At 38.6% G+C, this 22,001-nt stretch overlaps 1 protein-coding gene across 2 annotated transcripts in view; it reads right to left on the reverse strand.

The window, feature by feature from the left end:
- Nucleotides 1-8,594: 8,594 nt before the first annotated feature.
- lg15h8orf34 (linkage group 15 C8orf34 homolog) overlaps nucleotides 8,595-22,001 on the reverse strand; it is a 126,818-nt gene continuing 113,411 nt past the window's right edge. For both annotated transcript variants that reach the window (XM_062021279.1, XM_062021280.1), the window contains exons 14-15: nucleotides 9,662-9,700; nucleotides 8,595-9,074 (exon numbers count right to left, since the gene is read on the reverse strand). In XM_062021279.1, the coding sequence (XP_061877263.1) occupies nucleotides 9,067-9,074; nucleotides 9,662-9,700 (47 nt within the window). In that variant the 3' untranslated portion in view covers nucleotides 8,595-9,066. The remainder of the gene's footprint in view (nucleotides 9,075-9,661; nucleotides 9,701-22,001) is intronic.

Below are 22,001 nucleotides of genomic sequence, written 5' to 3' on the forward strand. Positions count from 1 at the left end.
ACCACCACATTGTGAAAAATACAGTTAAGTAAAACAAAAATGATGTAAGATGAAGGTAAAACAATTTAAATATTTAATTGGAAACTTAAAATGCGTATCTAAAATCTTTGTACTGTATTCCAAGCCCACTTTGTGAAAAATAAAACAATAAAAAATAGATTAGATACCCAATAAAAGCAATCAGATGGCAGCAATGTTTACAGTAGTTTGTGAAATGATTATGTATGCTAATGTTGAGGATCTGTTGAATGCTTATACATCAAGTGTTGGAAATGTTTTGGATAACATTGCTCCTGTCTAGGTTAGAATGGTTAAAAGTAGGCAAAAAGCACCATGGAGAAATGAAGACTCGGTCTGGACACAGAAATTGGAGAGCCGCAGAGGCGAAAGCTCCAAACTCATAATGTGATTTACAAAGAAAAGTGGAATGTGTTCAACCAACCTTTGTGTAGAACAAGGAAAAATATTTTTCTGAAATCAATACAAACTGTAGTAACAACTCTCGTGTCCTGTTTGCTACAGTAAACACATGAATAAATCCTCCAATGTCACTTCCAATAGAACTCATTTCTACATCTAAGTGCAATGAGTTTGCAATATTCTTTCATGATAAAGTTCCAGGCAATACAAATACAATAATTCCTGGGAAACAAATAGCTACTCTGCAGCCAGCCAGTCAACTAGAGCTGGCACATTTTACTCTTGTTACTAACAGTTGAAGAAATCATCCACAGTCTTTGAGTCATCAACATGCTGCCTGGATGAGTCACCCACTGGATTTCTAAAGTCTGTGCTGAATAGTTTGTTACCCCAGTTCTATCATCTCGTTAAAGGTGCCATATGTAATCATTTAATGTCAAGTCATCATTAAATGGCCCTGATATGTCAAAAAGCATTAATAAATCTTGTTATTTTTGAATACCTCTATAACTGATAACAGTAGTTCACCTGGGATATGCTCATTTCAAAATTAAATTTACAGCCCCGAAATCTTATTGTTTTCATTTCGATGCCCCGCCCTCCACCGTTTGACCAATTAGAAAGTCCGTGAGTGTGTCGAGCTACTGCTACTGGTAAAGTTACTAAACATGTCAGACCTTAGTAAATCTAAAAGGCGTTGTTACAATTTTCAACTTATTATTATTCATTCAAAGCCAGGAACAAAACAATAATTTGTATCGAGGATGCCTTTGAAAGATGGAGACAATTGAAGGCGGAGAAGATTTTTTCATATGACGCCAAATTTGCTAATTTCCTCCTTGATAGTTAAGTCAGGCATTTACGTTTTCGTATTACTTGTAATAAATGGAAATGGACAAACTATATTGTCCAATACAGTCTATGATCTTGTCTAACAAAGCTTTGAGACACTTGTGATTTAGGGCTATATAAATAAACATTGATTGATTGATTGAAAGCTAGTATGTTCGTGCAACGAATGCTTAGGAGCGAAGCACCATCACACTAGTGTAATGCTTTAATCATGCTAGCCCGGTCAATGACACATCGACATATAGGCTAAAGGGGGAAATACAGTCGTGATCAAAAGTTTACATACACTTGTGAAGAACATAATGTCATGGCTGTCTTGAGTTTCCAATAATGTGTACAACTCTTATTCTTTGTGATAGAGTGATTGGAGCACATACAGTACTTGTGTGTCACAAAAAACATTCATGAAGTTTGGTTCTTTTATGAATTTATTATGGGTCGACTGAAAATGTGACCAAATCTGCTGGGTCAAAAGTATACATATAACAACATACATGATTAATTTTGGTGATGTAGAAAAGTTACAATCAAATCAAATTAGCTTCATGGCATGGCCTCTTAACTTCATGTGACTGATTATGATTGATGACACCTGTTGACTCCTCTGAGCCCATTTAAATAGGGCTCATGTGATGCAGTCATTAGACTCGGTTACAAAAGGCGGCAATGGGAAAGTCAAAGGAACTCAGCACAGATCTGAAAAAACGAATCATTGACTTGAACAAGTCAGGAAAGTCACTTGGAGCCATTTCAAAGCAGCTTAAGGTCCCAAGAGCAACTGTGCAGACAATTGTTCATAAGTATAAAGTGCATGGCACAGTTTTGTCACTGCCACAATCAGGAAGAAAATGCAAGCTATCACCTGCTGCTGAGAGAAAATTGGTCAGGATGATCAAGAGTCAACCGAGAACCACCAAAAAGCAGGTCTGCAATGAATTGTAAGCTGCTGGAACACAGGTGTCAGTGTCCACAGTCAAGCGTGTTTTGCATCGCCATGGACTGAGAGGCTACCACGCAAGAAGGAAGCCCTTGCTCCAGAAGCGACACCTTAAGGCTCGATAAAAGTTTGCTGCTGATCACATGGTCAAAGATAAAACCTTCTGGAGGAAAGTTCTGTGGTCAGATGAAACAAAATTTGAGCTGTTTGGCCACAATACCCAGCAATATGTTTGAAGGTGAAAAGGTGAGGCCTTTAATCCCAGGAACACCAAGCCTACCGTCAAGCATGGTGGTGGTAGTATTATGCTCTGAGCCTGTTTTGCTGCCAATGGAACTGGTGCTTTACAAAGAGTAAATGGGACAATGACAAAGGAGGATTACCTCCAAATTCTTCAGGACACCTAAAATCATCAGCCTGGAGGTTGGGTCTTGGGCGCAGTTGGGTGTTCCAACAGGACAATGACCACAAACACAAATCAAAAGTGGTAATGGAATGTCTAAATCAGGCTAGAATTTAGGTTTTAGAATGGCCTTCCCAAAGTCCTGACTTAAACGTGTGGGCAATGCTGAAGAAACAAGTCCATGTCAGAAAACCAACAAATTTAGCTGAACTGCACCAATTTTGTCAAGAGGAGTGGTCAAAAATTCAAGCAGAAGCTTGCCAGAAGCTTGTGGATGGCTACCAAAAGCGCCTTATTGTAGTGAAACTTGCCAAGGGACATGTAGCCAAATATTAACATTGCTGTATGTATACTTTTGACCCAGCAGATTTGGTCACATTTACAGTAGACCCATAATAAATTCATAAAAGAACCAAACTTCATGAATGTTTTTTGTGACGAACAAGTATGTGCTCCAATCACTCTGTCACAAAAAAATAAGAGGTGTAGAAATGATTAGAAACTCAAGACAGCCATGACATTATGTTCTTTACAAGTGTATGTAAACTTTTGACCACGACTGTACTTTGTTGAAATTGTTAACTGTGTCTCTGACCAAATGGCCATTACCTGTGGGGTTCCTTAGGGCTCAGACCCTTTTTATTCAACTTGTACCTGCTGCCATCAGGCAAGCTAATACGCAGTTTCAATGTGTCCTACCACAACTTCAGTATGCAGATGACATTCAGATTTACATGTCGGTTAACGTCGGCTTGTTGACTCACCTTGTGGCTGCATCAAACCGATCAGCTAAATAATTGTCTTCAGCTAAATTCAGACAAAACCGAAATAATTGTCTGTGGCCCACACAAGCAAAGAGAAACTAAAAAACTATTCTTACTCACCTTGAGACCCTCTCCCTGAACCTAATGATCAACATAGAAATCTAGGGATAATAATGGACTCAGACTTGAACTTTAACATCCACATTAAGTCAATAACATCAGCAGATTTTTACCACCTGAAAAAACATTGCCAAAATCAGAGAAATATTGTCTAAATCAGACTGAGAGAGACTAATCTATGCCTTTGTCTCCAGTAGGGTTGTACGGTATACTGGTACTAAAAAAGTACCGCGGTAGTAATACATTAAAAATGGTACTATACTGCTTCTGAAAAAAACCTGTTCTTTTCCCCCCCTCCGGACATGACCGCACGCCGTCGTAGCGTCGTGACATTGCTGGTAAAATGATAAAATGAGCAGAGGTGCATGTTAGGCAATAGACACGGACGCAGTACTCACAAGCAGACACATGCGGAGACAGAAGAGGGAAAGTGGACGCATTTTGGCTTCACAACTAACTGTAAAGGTGAAGTTGTAAACACTGACGCCTCGCTCTGCAAGACAAGAGGTAGTTTAAAACATGGCTAGCTAGCGGTTAACGTCCATCCGCAGTTTTTTAGCTACTTCTAAATCACTAATCCTGGCCTCCATGGTGACAAAGAAATTAAGTTTCTTCCGAGTATCATCCAACAGAACAAGGAATAGCTTAACATGCTTCACCACATACCGTACAACAGGGGTCACCAACGCGGTGCCCGCGGGCACCAGGTAGCCCGTAAGGACCAGATGAGTAGCCCGCCGGCCTGTTCTAAAAATAGCTCAAATAGCAGCACTTACCAGTGATCTGCCTCTATTTTTTAAATTGTATTTATTTACTAGCAAGCTGGTCTCGCTTTGCCCGACATTTTTAATTCTAAGAGAGACAAAACTCAAATAGAATTTGAAAATCCAAGAAAATATTTTAAAGACTTGGTCTTCACTTGTTTGAATAAATTCAGTAATTATTTTACTTTGCTTCTTATAACATTCAGAAAGACAATTTTAGAGACAAAATACAACCTTAAAAATGATTTTAGGATTTTTAAACACATATACCTTTTTACCTTTTAAATTCCTTCCTCTTCTTTCCTGTCAATTTAAATCAATGTTCAAGTACATTTACTTTTTTTATTGTAAAGAATAATAAATACATTTGAATTTAATTCTTCATTTTAGCTTCTGTTTTTTCGATGAAGAATAATTGTGAAATATTTCTTCAAACTTATTATGATTAAAATTCCAAAAAAAAATTCTGGCAAATCTAGAAAATCTGTAGAATCAAATTTAAATCTTATTTCAAAGTCTTTTGAATTTCTTTTAAAAATTTTGTTCTGGAAAATCTAGAAGAAATAATGATTTGTCTTTGTTAGAAATATAGCTTGGTCCAATTTGTTATATATTCTAACAAAGTGTAGATTGGATTTTAAACCTATTTAAAACATGTCATAAAAATTCTAAAATTAATCTTAATCAGGAAAAAATACTAATGATGTTCCATAAATTCTTTTTTTAAGTTTTTCTCTTCTTTTTTTTGGTTGAATTTTGAATTTTAAAGAGTCGACATTGAAGATAAACTATGTTTCAAAATGTAATTGTCATTTTTTTCGTGTTTTCTCCTCTTTTAAACCGTTCAATTAAGTGTAAATATAATTAATTATTAATAATAACAGAGTTACAGGTAAATCGAGCAAATTGGCTATTTCTGGCAATTTATTTAAGTGTGTATCAAACTGGTAGCCCTTCGCATTAATCAGTACCCAAGAAGTAGCTCTTGGTTTCAAAAAGGTTGGTGACCCCTGCCGTACAAGGATACAATAGCTAACCGCTAACAGCAAGCTAGCACTTCTGAATGTAATCAAATGCCATGGGTGGATCTACACAGACATTGACTGTAACGATACCAAGTACAAGAGCCGTATATAGTCGATACTACAATGATTATGTCGGTATTTTTTATTATCACAAAATCTTTTGTCATTTTTCTATCGTTTATAAATTCAGGAAATACGTCCCTGGACACTGAAGAACTTTAAGTATGACCAATGTATGATCCTGTAACTACTTGGTATTGGATTGATACCAACATTTGTAGTAATACCCAAAACGTATTTAAAGTATCCAAACAACAAAAGAATAAGTGTTTATTTACATTTTAACAGAAGTGTAGATAGAACATGTTAAAAGAGAAAGTAAGCAGATATTAACAGTAAATGAACAAGTAGATTAATAATCAATTTTCTACCGCTTGTCCCTTATTATTTTAACAAAATTATAGAACGGGAGAGGACACAATATGTTACTGCATATGTCAGGAGCAAAATTAAGAGCCTTTTTAACCAGTTTGCTTATTTACTACTAAAAGACAAGTTGTCTAGTATGTTCACAATCTTATTTAATGACACAATTGTTCTTTGATCGCAATAAGAAATGTATGTTTAATGTACCATAAGATTTTCTGTTAAAATAAAGCCAATAATGACATTTTTTGTGGTCCCCTTTATTTTGAAAAGTATCAAAATAAATTTTGGTACCAGTACCAACATATTGGTAACAGGACAATCTCCAGCAGGTTTGAGTTTGAGTTTATTTCGAACATGCAAGCATACTACTTCAGACTACTGCGATTGCCTTCTCACTCGGCTCACATCCGAAATGCTACTGCTTGAGTCCTGCCTAGAACCGGGAAATAAGACCATATTAGTCCAGTGCTTAGATCACTGCACTAGCTTCCTGTTGCTCAGAGAAAAGACTTTAAAACAGCTCTGCTTGTGTACAAATCTCTTCATTGTTTTGTGCCAAAGTACACCTCTGACAAGTTAAGTTCAAGTTAAGAACATGTCAGAACCATCTGGGTCTCCTGCTGGTGCCTAGAGTCAGTACCAAACATGGTGAGATTGCATTCCATTTTTATGCTGCTAAAATCTGAAAGTCTTCCAGAAGATGTGAGACGGGCCTCAACATTGGCAATGTTCAAATCCAGGCCTAAAACTACTTTATTTAATTGTGCATATGACAACTGAAGGTATTTAAAGTTAAAGTACCACTGATAGTCACACACACACTAGGTGTGGTGAAATTACCCTCTGCATTTGACCCATCCCCTTGTTCCACACCCTGGGAGGTGAGGGGAGCAGTGGCCGTGCTCAGGAATCATTTTGGTGATTTAACCCCCAATTCCAACCCTGGATGCTGAGTGCCAAGCATGGGTCCCATTTTTATAGTCTTTGGTATGACTCGGCCAGGGTTTGAACTTACGACCTACCGATCTCAGGGCTGCCACTGAGCAGCATTATCCACACTATAGTTGGTTGATTTGAATTATGATTGTTTTTATGATGATTTTATTAACCGGTTTTAATTTTAATTATGATTATTTTATGATCATTTTATATTTAAATTTTTGCCATCTTGTAATTTTCTGTAAATCACTTTGAATTGCACAAATAGTGCTCTAAACATAAACTTGCCTTTCTTATTTAGTGGTGAATAAGAGATCAGCATTAAGTCCAGCAGTTGATCTTGATAGGTTGTAATACACAAACATGAGCAGATGGAGATAAAGCAACATCTTTAAGTGACATCTGCGGCGGTAACTCAAGTCTTCATCTTTCAAGCTGCTCAGCTGCGTTCCAAGTCTGCGTACGCTTTGATTTTTTTTTCTTCCTGCTGACATTCACTGCCAGAGCGGTGCAGAAATATGAAGTCAGAGAAAAAGCGAGTCAGTATAAACAGAGAGCATGTGCAGCATATGGGATCAGAATCTACTGCTCAAGTGGAATGAGAAGATTGAAAAAAAACCAACCCATTTTGTTAAATACTTGACCTTTTTTTGTTGAGAAAATAAACAATTTATGGGGAGGACGAGGGCGATTAAAAAGACCATTAGGATTATATTATGTGAATGTCATCAGCTTGTATTTTTAACCTTTAAAAACCACATCCCGTTCACATGACGTGTTGAAATATGGATATGAATCCGCATGCTGTGTGAGGTTTTTAGCGTTCTCACGCATCACTCACTGGACTTGTGACAACGTTGTTGACCGCATCCTCGGAGATGGAGTCACAAGTCGAGGACATCCGGGCCAAAGAACTCTAGTCGGGTTCACATGGATGGATCGGTCGTCATGGTGTCTATGGTCTTACACGTAGAAAACCACACAGGACCACACATTAGGAGATTGAATCAGTAAGACCAGTAGCACAACGACCCGCCGCATCCAGCAGATGGTGCTGTTGTGAAAAAACCCTGTTGTGTTTGTGATTAAATAACAAAATAATAAACATATACCTGTCTTATAGTGTTGTTAATTATGTTGTGTTGTGTCGAGCAGCAATAATTCTGTCCTACCAAGGTCTGCCTAACATCAAATTACCCCTTTGTACCTTTGTGTTAATGTATCATAATAATTATTATATGGAATTATAGTTTTAAATTAGATTTTTAAAATTGAAATTCTTAATTGTCCACACCCACTACATTGTGTAAACATTCAATAATAAAATGACCTTACATGAAATTAAGTCACATTTTAATTACTTGTTTAATTATCATTATTATTACCATTATTATTATTATATGTAGTTATATTTTACTTTTTTTTATGCTTAATGGGCCACACTTCCTACATTATGTAAAATAAAATAAACTGAAATCAATTACTTTACACTAAAAAAAAGTATTATTTTACTTTAATTTAGACATTTTCTTGGATCGCATAGCAATGTGCACAGAAAAGGAGTTAATAGTAATGCTTAAAATGAGCAAAATACTGTAAATATAACATGTTACCATGAATGTGCCTCTTATGAGATTACATACGCTACATACTTACAGCATGTATATAAAACGGTGTTTGAAGTTTTAAAAGTGCTCTTTAGGCGGAAAAGATTGTATCCCCTTTACCTCAATTGCTAGCTGTCTCTTGCTAACAGTTTTTTTATTTTACTATTTCGAATGCACAGAAAAAGGAAATAATTGTGTTCTTATCTCACATTAGGATTGTGGATGATGGACAACATTTTCCAAACAATGTGCAGTACACTTATATCTTTTAAATATAAAAAAAACCTTATGGCAAAAATATGTGCAGAAAAGAGAACAGCACCAAATCATTTTATTATCATTCCTGGAACTTCCTCCGCATATTCATAGTGCATATCATTAAAGTCCTTCTGTAATTTGAAAGCGCATGAACAAGCTAATGCCCAACTGTGTTACTTTTGGATAATACATACCTTAACTTCTAGGTTGTATATTTGCAGAGAACCATACCCAGCAACATCAGAGTGCCCCCTGTTGGTGTGGAGTGTGAACTAATGGAGGCATTAGCTTGTTCAGATCAGCAACAAATTTCACCTGCCGTCAGAATGTGACTAAGATAGGTTGTCACAACAAAAGGCATGCTAAAGCGCCAACAAAAATATTCATTGTCGTAACAGTATATTGTCTATGAAATATTGGTGGAAAAAAAACGTATACAATCTTGTTTCATTCATAGGAATTATAAAAAATAATGTCTCACATTTAAAATGTCCAGCGGCTTGCATAATAAGTTGGTTGGATTGGATCAATAACGCTGGTCTTGGTCTTCAAAGGCCTGCGGGTGTGACAGATTAAAACTTTAGTCTCCTAGAAACCATTCACGAGAATAATAATTGTGACTTTGAGAAGCAGTTTGAACATCATATTTGAACGAGGGCTGGAAAATGAGGCCTGGCACTGTCCAGTCAAACTTCCAACAACCATATTTCACAGAGGAGAGCTTTGAACGAGTTGCCGTAGCGATGGCGGGGCCTCTCTGATAGCCAAGTAGCAGCCTGCTCTCACATCGTGTTCCAGGCTGGCACACTGACGCTGGGAACTGCGGGCACCTCAGCAGCCACAAGAGAAGAACCGCAGACAGACGCTCTCCCTTCCCAAACGTTGTAAACGCCTGAAGCACCTCATGACTTCACAGGACTGACGTTTCTGTCTCTCCACATGCACAGACTCCACTCACCATTTAGCTTGTAAGGATAATTGAATTCAAACTTTGGTGGCTTCCAGGGCAAGCCAACTATTGGTCATTATTTTGAAACAAGAAGCGAGGTCATCCGCTCTCACAACGTGAGCTGCTTGCCAAAGTGCTCTTAAGCACGGTTACGATCATGAGGAAAATCTGTTATTAGTTTTGCTGATTCTTACCTGAAAAAACGGATCTCTTGCTGGCATCTCGGGCACCACCTGGGGCACAAAATGCATCAATCAATCACATTCAATTACATGAACCACAACTGTAGTGGATTCACTGGTCAAAAACATTAGCTTTAGCACGAGAAACATTATACTGTATATACAGTACAGTGCATCTGGAAAGTATTCACAGCGCTTTACTTATTCTACATTTTAAAATTTTACAGCCTTATTCCAAAATTGAATAAAAACAAATAACTAAACAATCACATGTACATGAGTATACACAGCATTTGCTCAATACTTGGTTGATGCACCTTTGGCAGCAACTACAGCTTCAAGTCTTTTTAAATACAACGCCACAAGCTTGGCACACCTATCTTTAGGCAGTTTCACCCATTCCTCTTTGCAGCATCTCTCAAGCGCCATCAGGTTGGATGGGAAGTGTTGGTTTTCATACAAAGATGTCGCTGTATTGTATTCTTATGATTATTTGTTTTTTAAATATTTTTTTTACATTTTATGGATGGGACTTACGATTTGATTTCGATTTTTGGTTTTACGATTCAATTTACAATTGATTCTCGATTCAAGACAATTCTCGATTCAAACCGATTATTGCAGTATATATTTTTTGGTATAAAAATAATAATAAAGCCTTTTTAAAACAGCTTAAATGTCACAAAGTTCCTCTTGGCTACTCATGTATGATGTATACCAGGGGTCCCCAAACTTTTTGACTCAGGGGCCGCATTGGGTTAAAAAAAATGTGCCGGGCTGTATATATATATATATATATATATATATATATATATATATATATATATATATATATATATATATATATATATATATATATATATATATATATATATTGTTGGAAGCATATCCATATTTAAGTGTTACTTCTTTCTAAAAACTCCTATAGTCATATTTACATCAGCTAATGTCTCGTGTGGTACAAAGTGCTTGTATTCGAGTGTCCTTGGTTAGAGTCAGAGCGCTGTCTTTGTTGAGACTGCCATTACATTCCTAAGATAAGGAGCACAGCTAGACTGGGGAAACAGCAGGTGGGGGGGACAGGAGAAGGAGGAAGTAGACAGGAGTTCCGGGGTTTTGTTAGACCGATCTGGACCGGGCTAGGGAACGCTTGGGTGCTGGGTTGGTCTCAGGTTTGTCCTCTAAGCTTTGAGAATAAACTACAAAATACCAACTATTGCCTGGAGATTGAATATAAACATCAGCGTATTGCCATAAAAAGAATCTGGGAGAGACTAGCAATTTGAATTCCCCATTGGAGGAATGCTGGTCAACGCAACAATTTGGGGGCTTCGTCCGAGATGGCACGCTGTTGATTGATGACTTCTTGCAATCTTCTGGACAGACTCAATTGGCCAATTCAAGGTAAGCAGAACCTTTCTTTTTAGATCAAATCTGCGTTAGGAGTCTGTCTTGAAGTCTGTAAGTCAAACACTGTTTTGTAATCCCAGGCACAGATTGGTGATTTTGAAAGATTGATTGCATTTTTGCCGAGCCTGCCATTGCATTAAAATTGTAAATAAGTGGTCAACTCAGGCCATTGTGTCTCGATTACCGTGACGGGCAGTTTCATTGACGAGTGAACTAATAGTTGGGTGTAGCTTACCCTGGGAATTTGGTCGTCCCTTAATGAGTTCGGGTTGCAAGATCCCAGTGAGATAAGACACTAAAACGTAACGAAGCGGGTTCAAAGATCCCAGTGAGATAAGACACTGAAACGTAAGGAAGCGGGTTCAAAGATCCCAGTGAGATAAGACACTGAAACGTAAGGAAGCGGGTTGAAAGATCCCAGTGAGATAAGACACTAAAACATAAAGAAATAGACACATGGCTTTGGAGTGTGACAGACAGGAATGTGATGGCGGTCGGGGAAAAATGTGATTAATCATTACTGTGTAATGATCAATTGAATGGACGGTTGTCGACAATGGAACTAGCAGGTAGAGAGAAAAAAAAAAAAGGAGAACGTTCCTTAAAAGGGTTAAGAGGGAGTTTACAATACTTGAAAAGTCGTGAACTCAAACGTCTGGTAAAATAAAATAAAACAAATAAAATAAAAAAGTAACTGGAAGTTTTATGGTAAAGTGAAACGCAGAGAGTGTGCTGCTGAGTGTGAGTGTGTGTGAGCGGGAGTGCTTACGCGTGCTCGTGCTGCTGAGTGTGAGTGTGTGTGTGCGGGAGTGCTTACGCGTGCTCGTGTGTGTGTGTGCTGCTGAGTGTGTGTGTGTGTGTGCGGGAGTGCTTACGCGTGCTCGTGTGTGTGTGTGCTGCTGAGTGTGAGTGTGTGTGTGCGGGAGTGCTTACGCGTGCTCGTGTGTGTGTGTGCTGCTGAGTGTGTGTGTGTGTGTGTGTGTGTGTGTGCGCGCTGGTGAAAATGGAACACTCAGGGAAAGAATTTAAGAGTTTGGCGTACGATAAAAGTAAACGGGGATTACGTGGAAAAACGAAATGCAGCAAAAGAAACGATGATTAATGACAGAATGAACTGATTGGTTTTTTGTCTGCCGCGCATGCGCAAGACAATTCAAACAACCCGCCCAGACTTTGACTAGGACACCGCCCCCTACTCCAGTGACAAGAGAAGGAGGTATTAACACGCCCCCTCTAAGATTAATCCTGCCTCCGAAAATTAACCCCTTGTACACGTCTGACCATTTTCTCCGTCAGACATTTTTGACACATGACATTAACACTTTGGACATACTACAATATAAGTCTCTTGCCGATGCATACATGCAAGCCATTGTTGACCTTGCTTTCCCACCTGTACCTCCGGGAGGGAACCTTTGGCCAAACACTTTGGACAAAGTTAACCCTGATATAGATATACAAGGTGCCAAAAACAATGTATGGCAGGACATTTTATTCATCCCATGCAAAATACATGCTGCACTTTAGACACCTGTAGGCTACGAGGAGCTAGCAGCTACACAACAGCTGAGCTAAAACGACACATTACACATTTAAGCATATCAAATAATTATAGTTGCTCATTACATACACAAAGTTGCCATGGCAGAAGTCTGATAGAAAGTATTCAGTAACAAACGTGTCCGCGTCATTCAACTTTCTACAACATGAGCTCGACTTAATGAATTATTGGGGCTACCATGTGTGGTAAAAATTCAAAATACTAAGAGGACGCCCACATCAGGAGCCGCATCAGTGACGTGCAGTGACGTCATCAGTGACGTGCAGTCACTAGAGGCAGGGGAGGCATGGCCTCACCTGCCATTATGGAAAGAAAAAAAATGTAAAAAGAAAAAAAAAAAAATTAAATTGTTATATGTATCCAGTGATTATACTAAAGTTATTTTCCCTTTAACTTCACCAGTTTTAGATTATTTTTATTTTCACATTTGCCGTTCAAATACTGAGAAGAGACGGTGCGGTGATCAGCAGCCAGTTGAGGCACGTCACTCAGTGCCTCAACATGGATTGTGCGCAATGACTCGGCGAACTGCTGGCCTGCTGTGCAGTGAGACCGTATTGCTATGTGGATTATATTATACATTTCCATAGTTTAGTTAGCTGAGGTATATAATGTACAGTGTATTTTGTCAACAACTGTATGTGTGTAACATATTTTTTGTGCTGAGCATTCATAAAACTGCTGCAAAAGACGTACTGGCTGAGGCTCGCAGTAATCCGGCCTCCTGGTGGTAGAGGGCGGTAGTGATCCCAGAGATCATTCCTCGGCCGCAGAAGAAGTGAGAACAAGCATTTAGCAAGTCAAGTGCAGCGATTGTTTATTTCCTCTCGCCTGAACTTTTATTGAAAACATGGAGGATTACATATCTAAAATAAAACAGTTTTCTAAACTGGACTTTCAATCGAAGCAGGAAGTAATAATTAAAGGTAGACCAACGCCGGTGCTAAAAGGTTTGCTTTTGACTTCGGGACAGAAGACCCGTTCTTTTCAAACGGCGTGGTACACACGCAAAGGCTGGCTGTGTGGATGTCCAGCAAGAAAGGTAAGACCATAATAATGTTTTTTTTATTAAATGTGCTTTTTTGTGTGCTACAGTTTGTATGTCAATCAATCAATCAATCAATCAATCAATCAATGTTTATTTATATAGCCCTAAATCACAAGTGTCTCAAAGGGCTGTGTAAAGAATGCTGGTATGAGCTTTTAAACATAACCCATTAACTGCTGCCAATCACACGGTGAATAAGATACTCTTTAGGGTTCATATGTTTGTAAATCTGACTGTGATGAAGTCTGTGCCTCACCAGCCATGAACCTCACACGTCACTGATATATAAATATATATATATATATATATATATATATATATATATATATATATATATATATATATATATATATATATATATATATATATATATATATATACATATACATATACATATACATATATATATATGTATACATATACATATACATATATATATATGTATACATATACATATATATATATATATATATATATATATATATATATATATATATATATATATATATATATACATACACACACAGTATATACTGTATATTCAGAGCACGATGATGTCACGTTATCGATGGGAAAATGCATTTTTAGACAATAGGATTTGTCTCAGCGGCTAGGAGACACCGAGAGTAACAAGCCGCAAAAAAATGGATTAGAAAGGACAGATTAAAAAAAATTTAAATCATTTTTAAAAAATGTTTATTTGGGACTTCCCGTCGGCCGGATTTTGGGCGCTGGCGGGCCATAGTTTGGGAACCCCTGATGTACACGCATAGTGAATAAAAACGGGAATGGACTAAAAAACATATTTTTTTTAAATCGATTTAAAAAAAAAAAAAAGAATCAATATAAGAATCGCTTTTTTGATGTCAATTTATTTTTTTCAGCACCCCTATTACATTGACATTTGTTGAATTCAAATGCACTGTGGTTCGCATCTACTGAAAACAATGTGAGTATTTATAGTAAATATATATAGTATAATCATTGAGTACCAGTACTTTTTTTAGGGGTACTCTCACTGACAGTGATTTCCTCTTTTTGGCCATGGAACATGAATAAATGTTGAACTTGTGTCCGATAATTAGCTTTAAATAAACTGCTAGGTTATTTAAGGTCATTGGATGATACTTAATGTGTACACTATAAGAATATCTTTTGTTGATCAATGGTGGTACGAGGCTTGTTGTCATGCATTTTCCATGTGTACAAACACACATAAATCAAATGACCACAAACATTCACAACTTTGCTTTTTTTCACAGTTTGTGGCTGCTGAGGTCTGTCAGCTTCCCCCATTGTGTCCGCGGCGGTGTTAATAATTCAACGTGGCTCTAAGCTTACAGTACCAAGTGTCATGAAGTAAGACACACATTTTGATAAAGTGACCTGCTCTCGGTGAACTCACTTTCGTTACAATATGTTTCCATGTGACAACCATTTGCTCGCTCGCTCTTTCGTTGGACAGGAATTCCTGTTTTATGACGTCAGTGAAACATTTTGAATCCCATTTAGTTTTAAAGCTTGCGTTTCCTGAGGGGAGAAACGAGAGGAACGCCAATTTTAAGGGCAGTTCTGGCTGGCGGCCCGGCTCATTTTTCTTCAAACTTTGTGATGTAATCAGTGTGTCCTTACCATGTGCTCCGGGTACAATATCGGCATTTTTTCACCTTTTCATAAAGATACTGTAACACTACAAGCTTACATTTTATCATCATTTAATGACAAGAAGTCATAATGCGAGCGTTTCCTAGCTTTTTTCCCAGAGGGGCCGTATATTGAAACACCAAAAGATGGGGGGGGGGGGGTCATTTGGACATTTTAGACTTTATTAACAGGCCTGAACCACCCATGTATATGCTAAAAAGTTTTATACATTTTTAGTCATTCTCCGGTACAGATGTGTTAATTGCGTTAACATTTTTCATCAGTTTAGTAATGATGATGGATTAATCCGGATTGACATCTTCTATCAACACGTTCACTTTCGTTCTTCTTTCTCAGCTTTTGCCGCTCTTTGGACACTGATGCCCATATGACACTCTAATTTAAAGGACCCCTCTAATGCTGACAACATTGACACATATTTCATAGTTCTGGACACAGGAATGATGTCTCCAGTTAAAATTCCCCCCAAAATAGGCATGATAGTGACTTTAGGATTGTTGCATCCTCATCCCAGAACACTTACACAATACTACAATACTTTCACGCAGAATTTGAAGGATTTAGAAAATATGGATACCAGGTTGTAGCAATACAACTAAAGAATGGGTCTGCCTGCATACATTTCAAATGATAGGAATATGAGGAAAGTATGGACCTCTCCAGTTAATTGCCTCGCACAAAATGGGACAGACCAAATGAGCGGAGTGTAATTTACAGCAACCTTTAAAAATGATTATGACTTCAAAGAAGAAGGGTCGGCGTTTGGATGGAAGTAATTAAACAAAAACTCAAGCCAAATGCGATCCTGAAAATCAGGAGCACCCTCAAGAGGAGAAAGACTGAGTCAGAACCTTTGGGAGATGGAGAAAGAAGAGCAGCTAAAAACAGAGAGACAAAGGACGTAAGTGGCTAGTATTCTGTTTATTTTATTCTATCTATCCAACAAGGAATCTAGACAACCTGGGAGCCAGATACCAACCAGAACATCAGAGGGTCAGAATTGTTGAACATTTCTGCAGGCAAGACTTAGCTTACTAATTCAATACAATGCAATGCAATGCAATACAAGTGAATCAGGATATTGTATTCTTTACAGAGCTAAGAACACAAGGAGGAGGCGGTTGTCACATGACGTCACAGAGCAGTCAACAAAGGACACCGCTACCGGGAAACAAATCCCCTTCAATGTCTGAGTCAGAGATTTTTCTGACTGAATCCTTTGGGTCTGTCATCATTAATACCGCATGTACTCGCACCGTCTGTGGGAAAAATGGCTGACGAACTACTTGAATGAACAGAGCCAAAATGAAGTGATGAAGCTACTTCCGACGGACGTTCCATGTCGCAGACCATTTAAATTTGGAGATAGAAACTGACTAATGAGATGACCAGCCAAAATAGGAAACAAAAAAATCTGCCATATAGAAACTGAGTTGGTTGAAGCAGACATCTCATTACTGCTGAGCAAGACCTCATTGAAAATAGCAGGGACTGTTTTGGACATGAAAAATGACAGAGCTGTAATGTTCAAGCAGAATGTACCTCTGGAGTTCACCAGTTCTGGACACTATTGTGTGGACATCAGAGAGAAAGATAATGTAAATGAAGATGAAGTTCTTGCAATAACTGACAACATGTCTCAAGCTGAGAAACTGAAAGTTATTTTGAAACTCCACAGTTTGGACATGCATCGGCAGATCAGTTGCAGAAGCTTATTCACAGGTCTGGAAACATTCACTACATTTCCATGCACTAAATTAGTCTAATTTCTCAAATAGTTCAATTTTTTTGTATTTCACATCTACGTGTGAAGTCCAAGTGTCCATGGACTTTCTCTAATGTGACTATAGATCTTATGCAGTGTGCCTCCCGTACACTGGGAGACGCTTTTTTCCTTTTAGCGCGGTTAATTTATTTATTTTCCGGTTGACCTATATGAAGTCACACTAGGCATTTGTGGCTTCTAACAAGTTAAGAGCCTAGCTATGTTGTGATGTCCGCTGTAATATTGGCACGGATTAGAAATATTACGTCTCTAATGGCTATGCTGATGTTAAATAGAAATGATACTGGATAGCTCTACGAACATGACGCTAGTACCAAGAATGTATCGGAGCGGAGGCAGGTCCGAAGTCAAGAAAGACCGACGGCAGAGTTTTTTTCAAGAAATTTTTGGACCGAGAATCATGAAAACAAAACTTTTGAAAGTCTAGGAGTTCATTCATAAGGCAGCAAAGGCTCTGTGATTTGATTTGATTTTTATTTTTATTTTTATTAAGGATCCCCATTAGCTGGTTGCCTCAACAACCCACTAGTCTTCCTGGGGTCCACAATTCAATACAATTACAAGTAAAAGCATATAATTATAACTACACAATACAGAAAAAAATAAAAAAATAAAAGCATCAATAAGAAAACAAGCAAACAATTTACAGTCACAGAATAATAATTACCATATAAATATAACTACACAATATAAAACAAAACAAATCATCAACAAGCAAACTAATTTAAAGACTCAGATAAAATATTACTCTCTTTTTAAAAACCTGTTTACTTTCAATGCTGGTGAGAATTCGAGGCAGGTTATTACAGAGCGATAAAGATCTATAAATAAAAGATTTCCGCAAAGCATTCTTCCTGGGACGAGGGAGTACAAGGAAGGAGTACTCCTTCCATCAATCTGTGGATTGATGGAAGGAGTTTTAAACCTGAAGGAAAAGAGCGTTCGTGACCCGACTGGATACTGTTCCAGATGAACTTGGTTGCTATTTTTCTGGACTATCTTGCCAGTTGTGTGGAATACAGAGTTACTGTTAATCAGTTTGGTAATGCTGCATGAAGAGGTTTGTGTATGCTTTATTATTCTCCTTCTAATTTGTAATATATGTGCTTCATTCTCTTTCATAGTTCGTCCAGGAGTTTTCAACATTTCCTTAGTTACCTTGTTAAATATATCTCTGTTTCTTTTTTTCTACCATCGATGCACTTCAAAATGTTCTGTTTTATTAATTTGTGATTAAATAAAAGTATCCTCTTCATTACAATTGTTGTGGTTTTTATTGAATGGTATCTGCTTCCGGGATGTATCTCACGCGTTGACGGGCGCATGTACGATACGAAGATCTGGTTTTCAATCGTGTGTTAGTCCGACTTTTCAAAAACCGAACAAGTTCGGATTAAGGTGTTTCCATGGGCTGTGGGAGGCCCATTTAGAACCAAACTATTTGAGGAAGTCAGACTAATTTAGTGCATGGATACGTACTGAATGACAAATAATATTCCACTATTTTGCTACAGATAGTAAATGAATGTAACATATGCAAGAGATTCAGCAAGACGAAGCCAAAACCTGCTGCAGGTTAATCTTTAGCCTCGGAGTATAATGAAACCATCACAGTGGATCTACATGAGTTGGAAACAGGCGTTTGGTATCTTCAAATCATCGACCATTTCACATGTTTCAGTCCAGGAGTCATTGTGAAAACAAAGAAATCCTCTGAAATAGTCAACGCCATCATTGACATGGATAAGTGTCCACGGTCCTCCACAAAAGCTCTACAGTGACAATGGTGGATTATTAAACAATGCAGAAGTCCGGGATATGGCAGAGAACTTTAACATTTAGATAAAAATCACAGCATGAAGTTTTTTCCAGCAGTAATGGACTGCTGGAAAGACAAAATCAGACACTCACCGAAATCCTCCAGAAGGTAAAATAAGAAAATGACTGTGACCGGCATTTTGCCGTTGAATGGGCCCTCATGGCAAAGAACAGTACGCATAATGTGCATGGGTACAGCTCATTTCCCAATTTTCCATCTGTGCTGGTAGATAAAGTACCTCCTCTGGAAGGTACCACTGTGAGTGCCAGGGTAGTAGAACATAAATCCGCTCTCCATGTATCCAGAAAAGCATTTACAGAAGCTGAACATTCACAGAGAATTAAGGGGACTCTGCACAAGCAACTTAGACCCACAGAGACTAAGTGTATTACAAACATGATGACTGTAAAGAGTGTAAGGGTCTAGGGGTTGTTATTGGTCAGGATGGAGCAGTTGTATTTGTGAGACATGGCAAAATTGTAGTTCATCACTCAAGGCTTTGTAAATACAACACACAGAATGAAAAGAGTCAGACTTCGCAAGATGATCTTAGACAAAAGGTAGAACGCGAGGAAGCGGCGGCAGATGGTGTAGAAAATAACTCAGACAATAAACACAATGCAGATGATGAAATAGTCAACATTAGTGATAGGGTTGTAAATACAGACAACGTTCCACGCCCCATTATAAAATACACATGAGTAAGACAAACTGAGAAAGAAAACAATGTCGATGTAAGTGCTGCATCGTCTGTAGGTGTACAGTCGCAACCAGGACAGACTGTGACCTTCAAGGGCAGAGATGATGGTGCTCAATATAAAGCTAAGATTTTTAGCAGAGCTGGTAAAGCCACAGGAAAGAACAATACCTGGTTTAACTTGCAATATCTTAAACCTGATGAGCGAAAAGAAGCAATTGACATGTCACATGTAGGGAGCCTCAGCATTGAAACAGAAAAACAAAGATGATGTATTTATAGGGGTGTAACGGTACACAAAAATTTTGATTCGGTACGTACCTTGGTTTAGAGGTCACGGTTCGGTTCATTTTCGGTACAGTAAGAAAACAACAAAATATATATTTTTGGTTATTTATTTACCAAATTTGTAAACAATGGCTTTATCCTTTTAACATTGGGAACACTATAATAATTCTGCCCACGTTAATCAACATTAAACTGCCTCAAGTTGTTGCTCAGATTAAATAAAATGACAAAACTATTATTTTACATATAAAAAGTGCAGCATTAAACAGTTTCAAGTCAACTCATCATGCTTAATTTATTAAAGCATTTGGAAAGCCTGTCGTTGATTTTTATTATGTAAGAGTTATATTTTTATCAACATGTGATAGCAGGGACCCTGCCATTCAAAACTAGGCTGCTCCATTACTAGTGATTAATGTAACTATAGCTGAAAAAATAGTACAATAGCAATAGGAGAGACTATTCATCCCTGAACACCATGGAGTTCATGTAGGCTTAATGATGCAGTTACATTATTATATCAACTATCAGAGACAGAAACTCTTCATTTAACATAATGTACTTTTTTGCTGCTTCAACACAGCTCAATCAACAGAGAAAAAGGTAAAGTGAAATAACAGACAGACAGGGCTTTGCTGTCCGTAACACACACACACACACGCACGCACGCACGCACGCACACACACACACACACACACACACACACACACACACACACACACACACACACACACACACACACACACACACACACACACACACACACCGCCAAATGAGCTAACGTTACGCTAAAAGCTAATTAGCCTTCACCTCAAGCCAGGACTGCGAGCTAGCTGAGCTGCCGTTTAGGTTTCTAGAACATCAACAGACTCATAGTGATGTTACTAGTAGTTGACTGGGAGGTGTTTATTATAATTTGGGGAGAGTCCGCTGTCTTATGCTCACCTGCTAAACACCTACCTGCTCGACGCTGGAGCACTGATTCCATGCGTTCTGAATACGCACTGCTGATTGTTTGTTACCGCTCTGAATACGCACTGCTGATTGGCTGTTACCGCTCCGTGTGTAACCAATCAGATGGTTGTGTGATGGGGCAATGCTGGGTGCTGTGTAGCGTACTGACTGAGACATAGGCAGAAAGCGGAGCAGCTTGTTAAGACTTTAGCTTTTGGCTACTTAATATGTTCGTGTGGAAACTCGTTCGGTACACCTCCAAACCGAACCGAAACCCTCGTACCGAAACGGTTCAATACAAATACACGTACCGTTACACCCCTATGTATTTATGACAAAATATCTCTCATTTGATGCAGCCAAACAGGCAGAAATAATTAATTGGTGTTATAATCAAGTCTTTGAAGAAGTTGAAGATGCAGGTGAAAATTGTGTCTCTACCAGTGGTATCTGTAGTCTTAAAGAAACACCTAATGGTATCGTGCTAAAAGCACGACTTGTAGCCAGAGGCTTTAAAGAACTCTATATTTATGACCTGCCCAAATATTCTCCAACCTTCCATCCATCCATCCATCTTCAACCGCTTATCCGGAATCGGGTCGCGGGGACAGCAGCTCCAGCAAAGACCCCCAGACTTCCCTCTCCAGAGCAACATTTGCGACTTCCTCCTGGGGAATCCCGAAGCGTTCCCAGGCCAGAGAGGAGATGTAATCCCCCCATCTGGTCCTTGGCCTGCCGCGGGGCCTCCTCCCAGTGGGACGTGCAACGAGGACCTCCCTAGGGAGACGCTCGTGAGGCATCCGCACGAGATGCCCGAACCACCTAAGCTGGCTCCTTTCCAAGCGAAGGAGCAGCGGCTCTACTCCGAGTCTCTCTCGGGTGACTGCACTTCTCACCCTATCTCTAAGGGAGATGCCAGCCACCCTTCTGAGGAAACTCATTTCGGCCGCTTGTATCCGCGATCTTATTCTTTCGGTCATTACCCACACTTCATGACCATAGGTGAGAGTAGGAATGTAGATAGCTCGGTAGACCGAGAGCTTTGCCTTCTGGCTCAGCTCCCGTTTCGTCACAACAGTGCGGCAGAGAGACTGCAATACTGCCCCAGCTGCTCCGATTCTCCG

This window comes from Entelurus aequoreus, linkage group LG15, assembly GCF_033978785.1.
Source record: "Entelurus aequoreus isolate RoL-2023_Sb linkage group LG15, RoL_Eaeq_v1.1, whole genome shotgun sequence".
Classification (NCBI taxonomy): Eukaryota; Metazoa; Chordata; class Actinopteri; order Syngnathiformes; family Syngnathidae; genus Entelurus; species Entelurus aequoreus.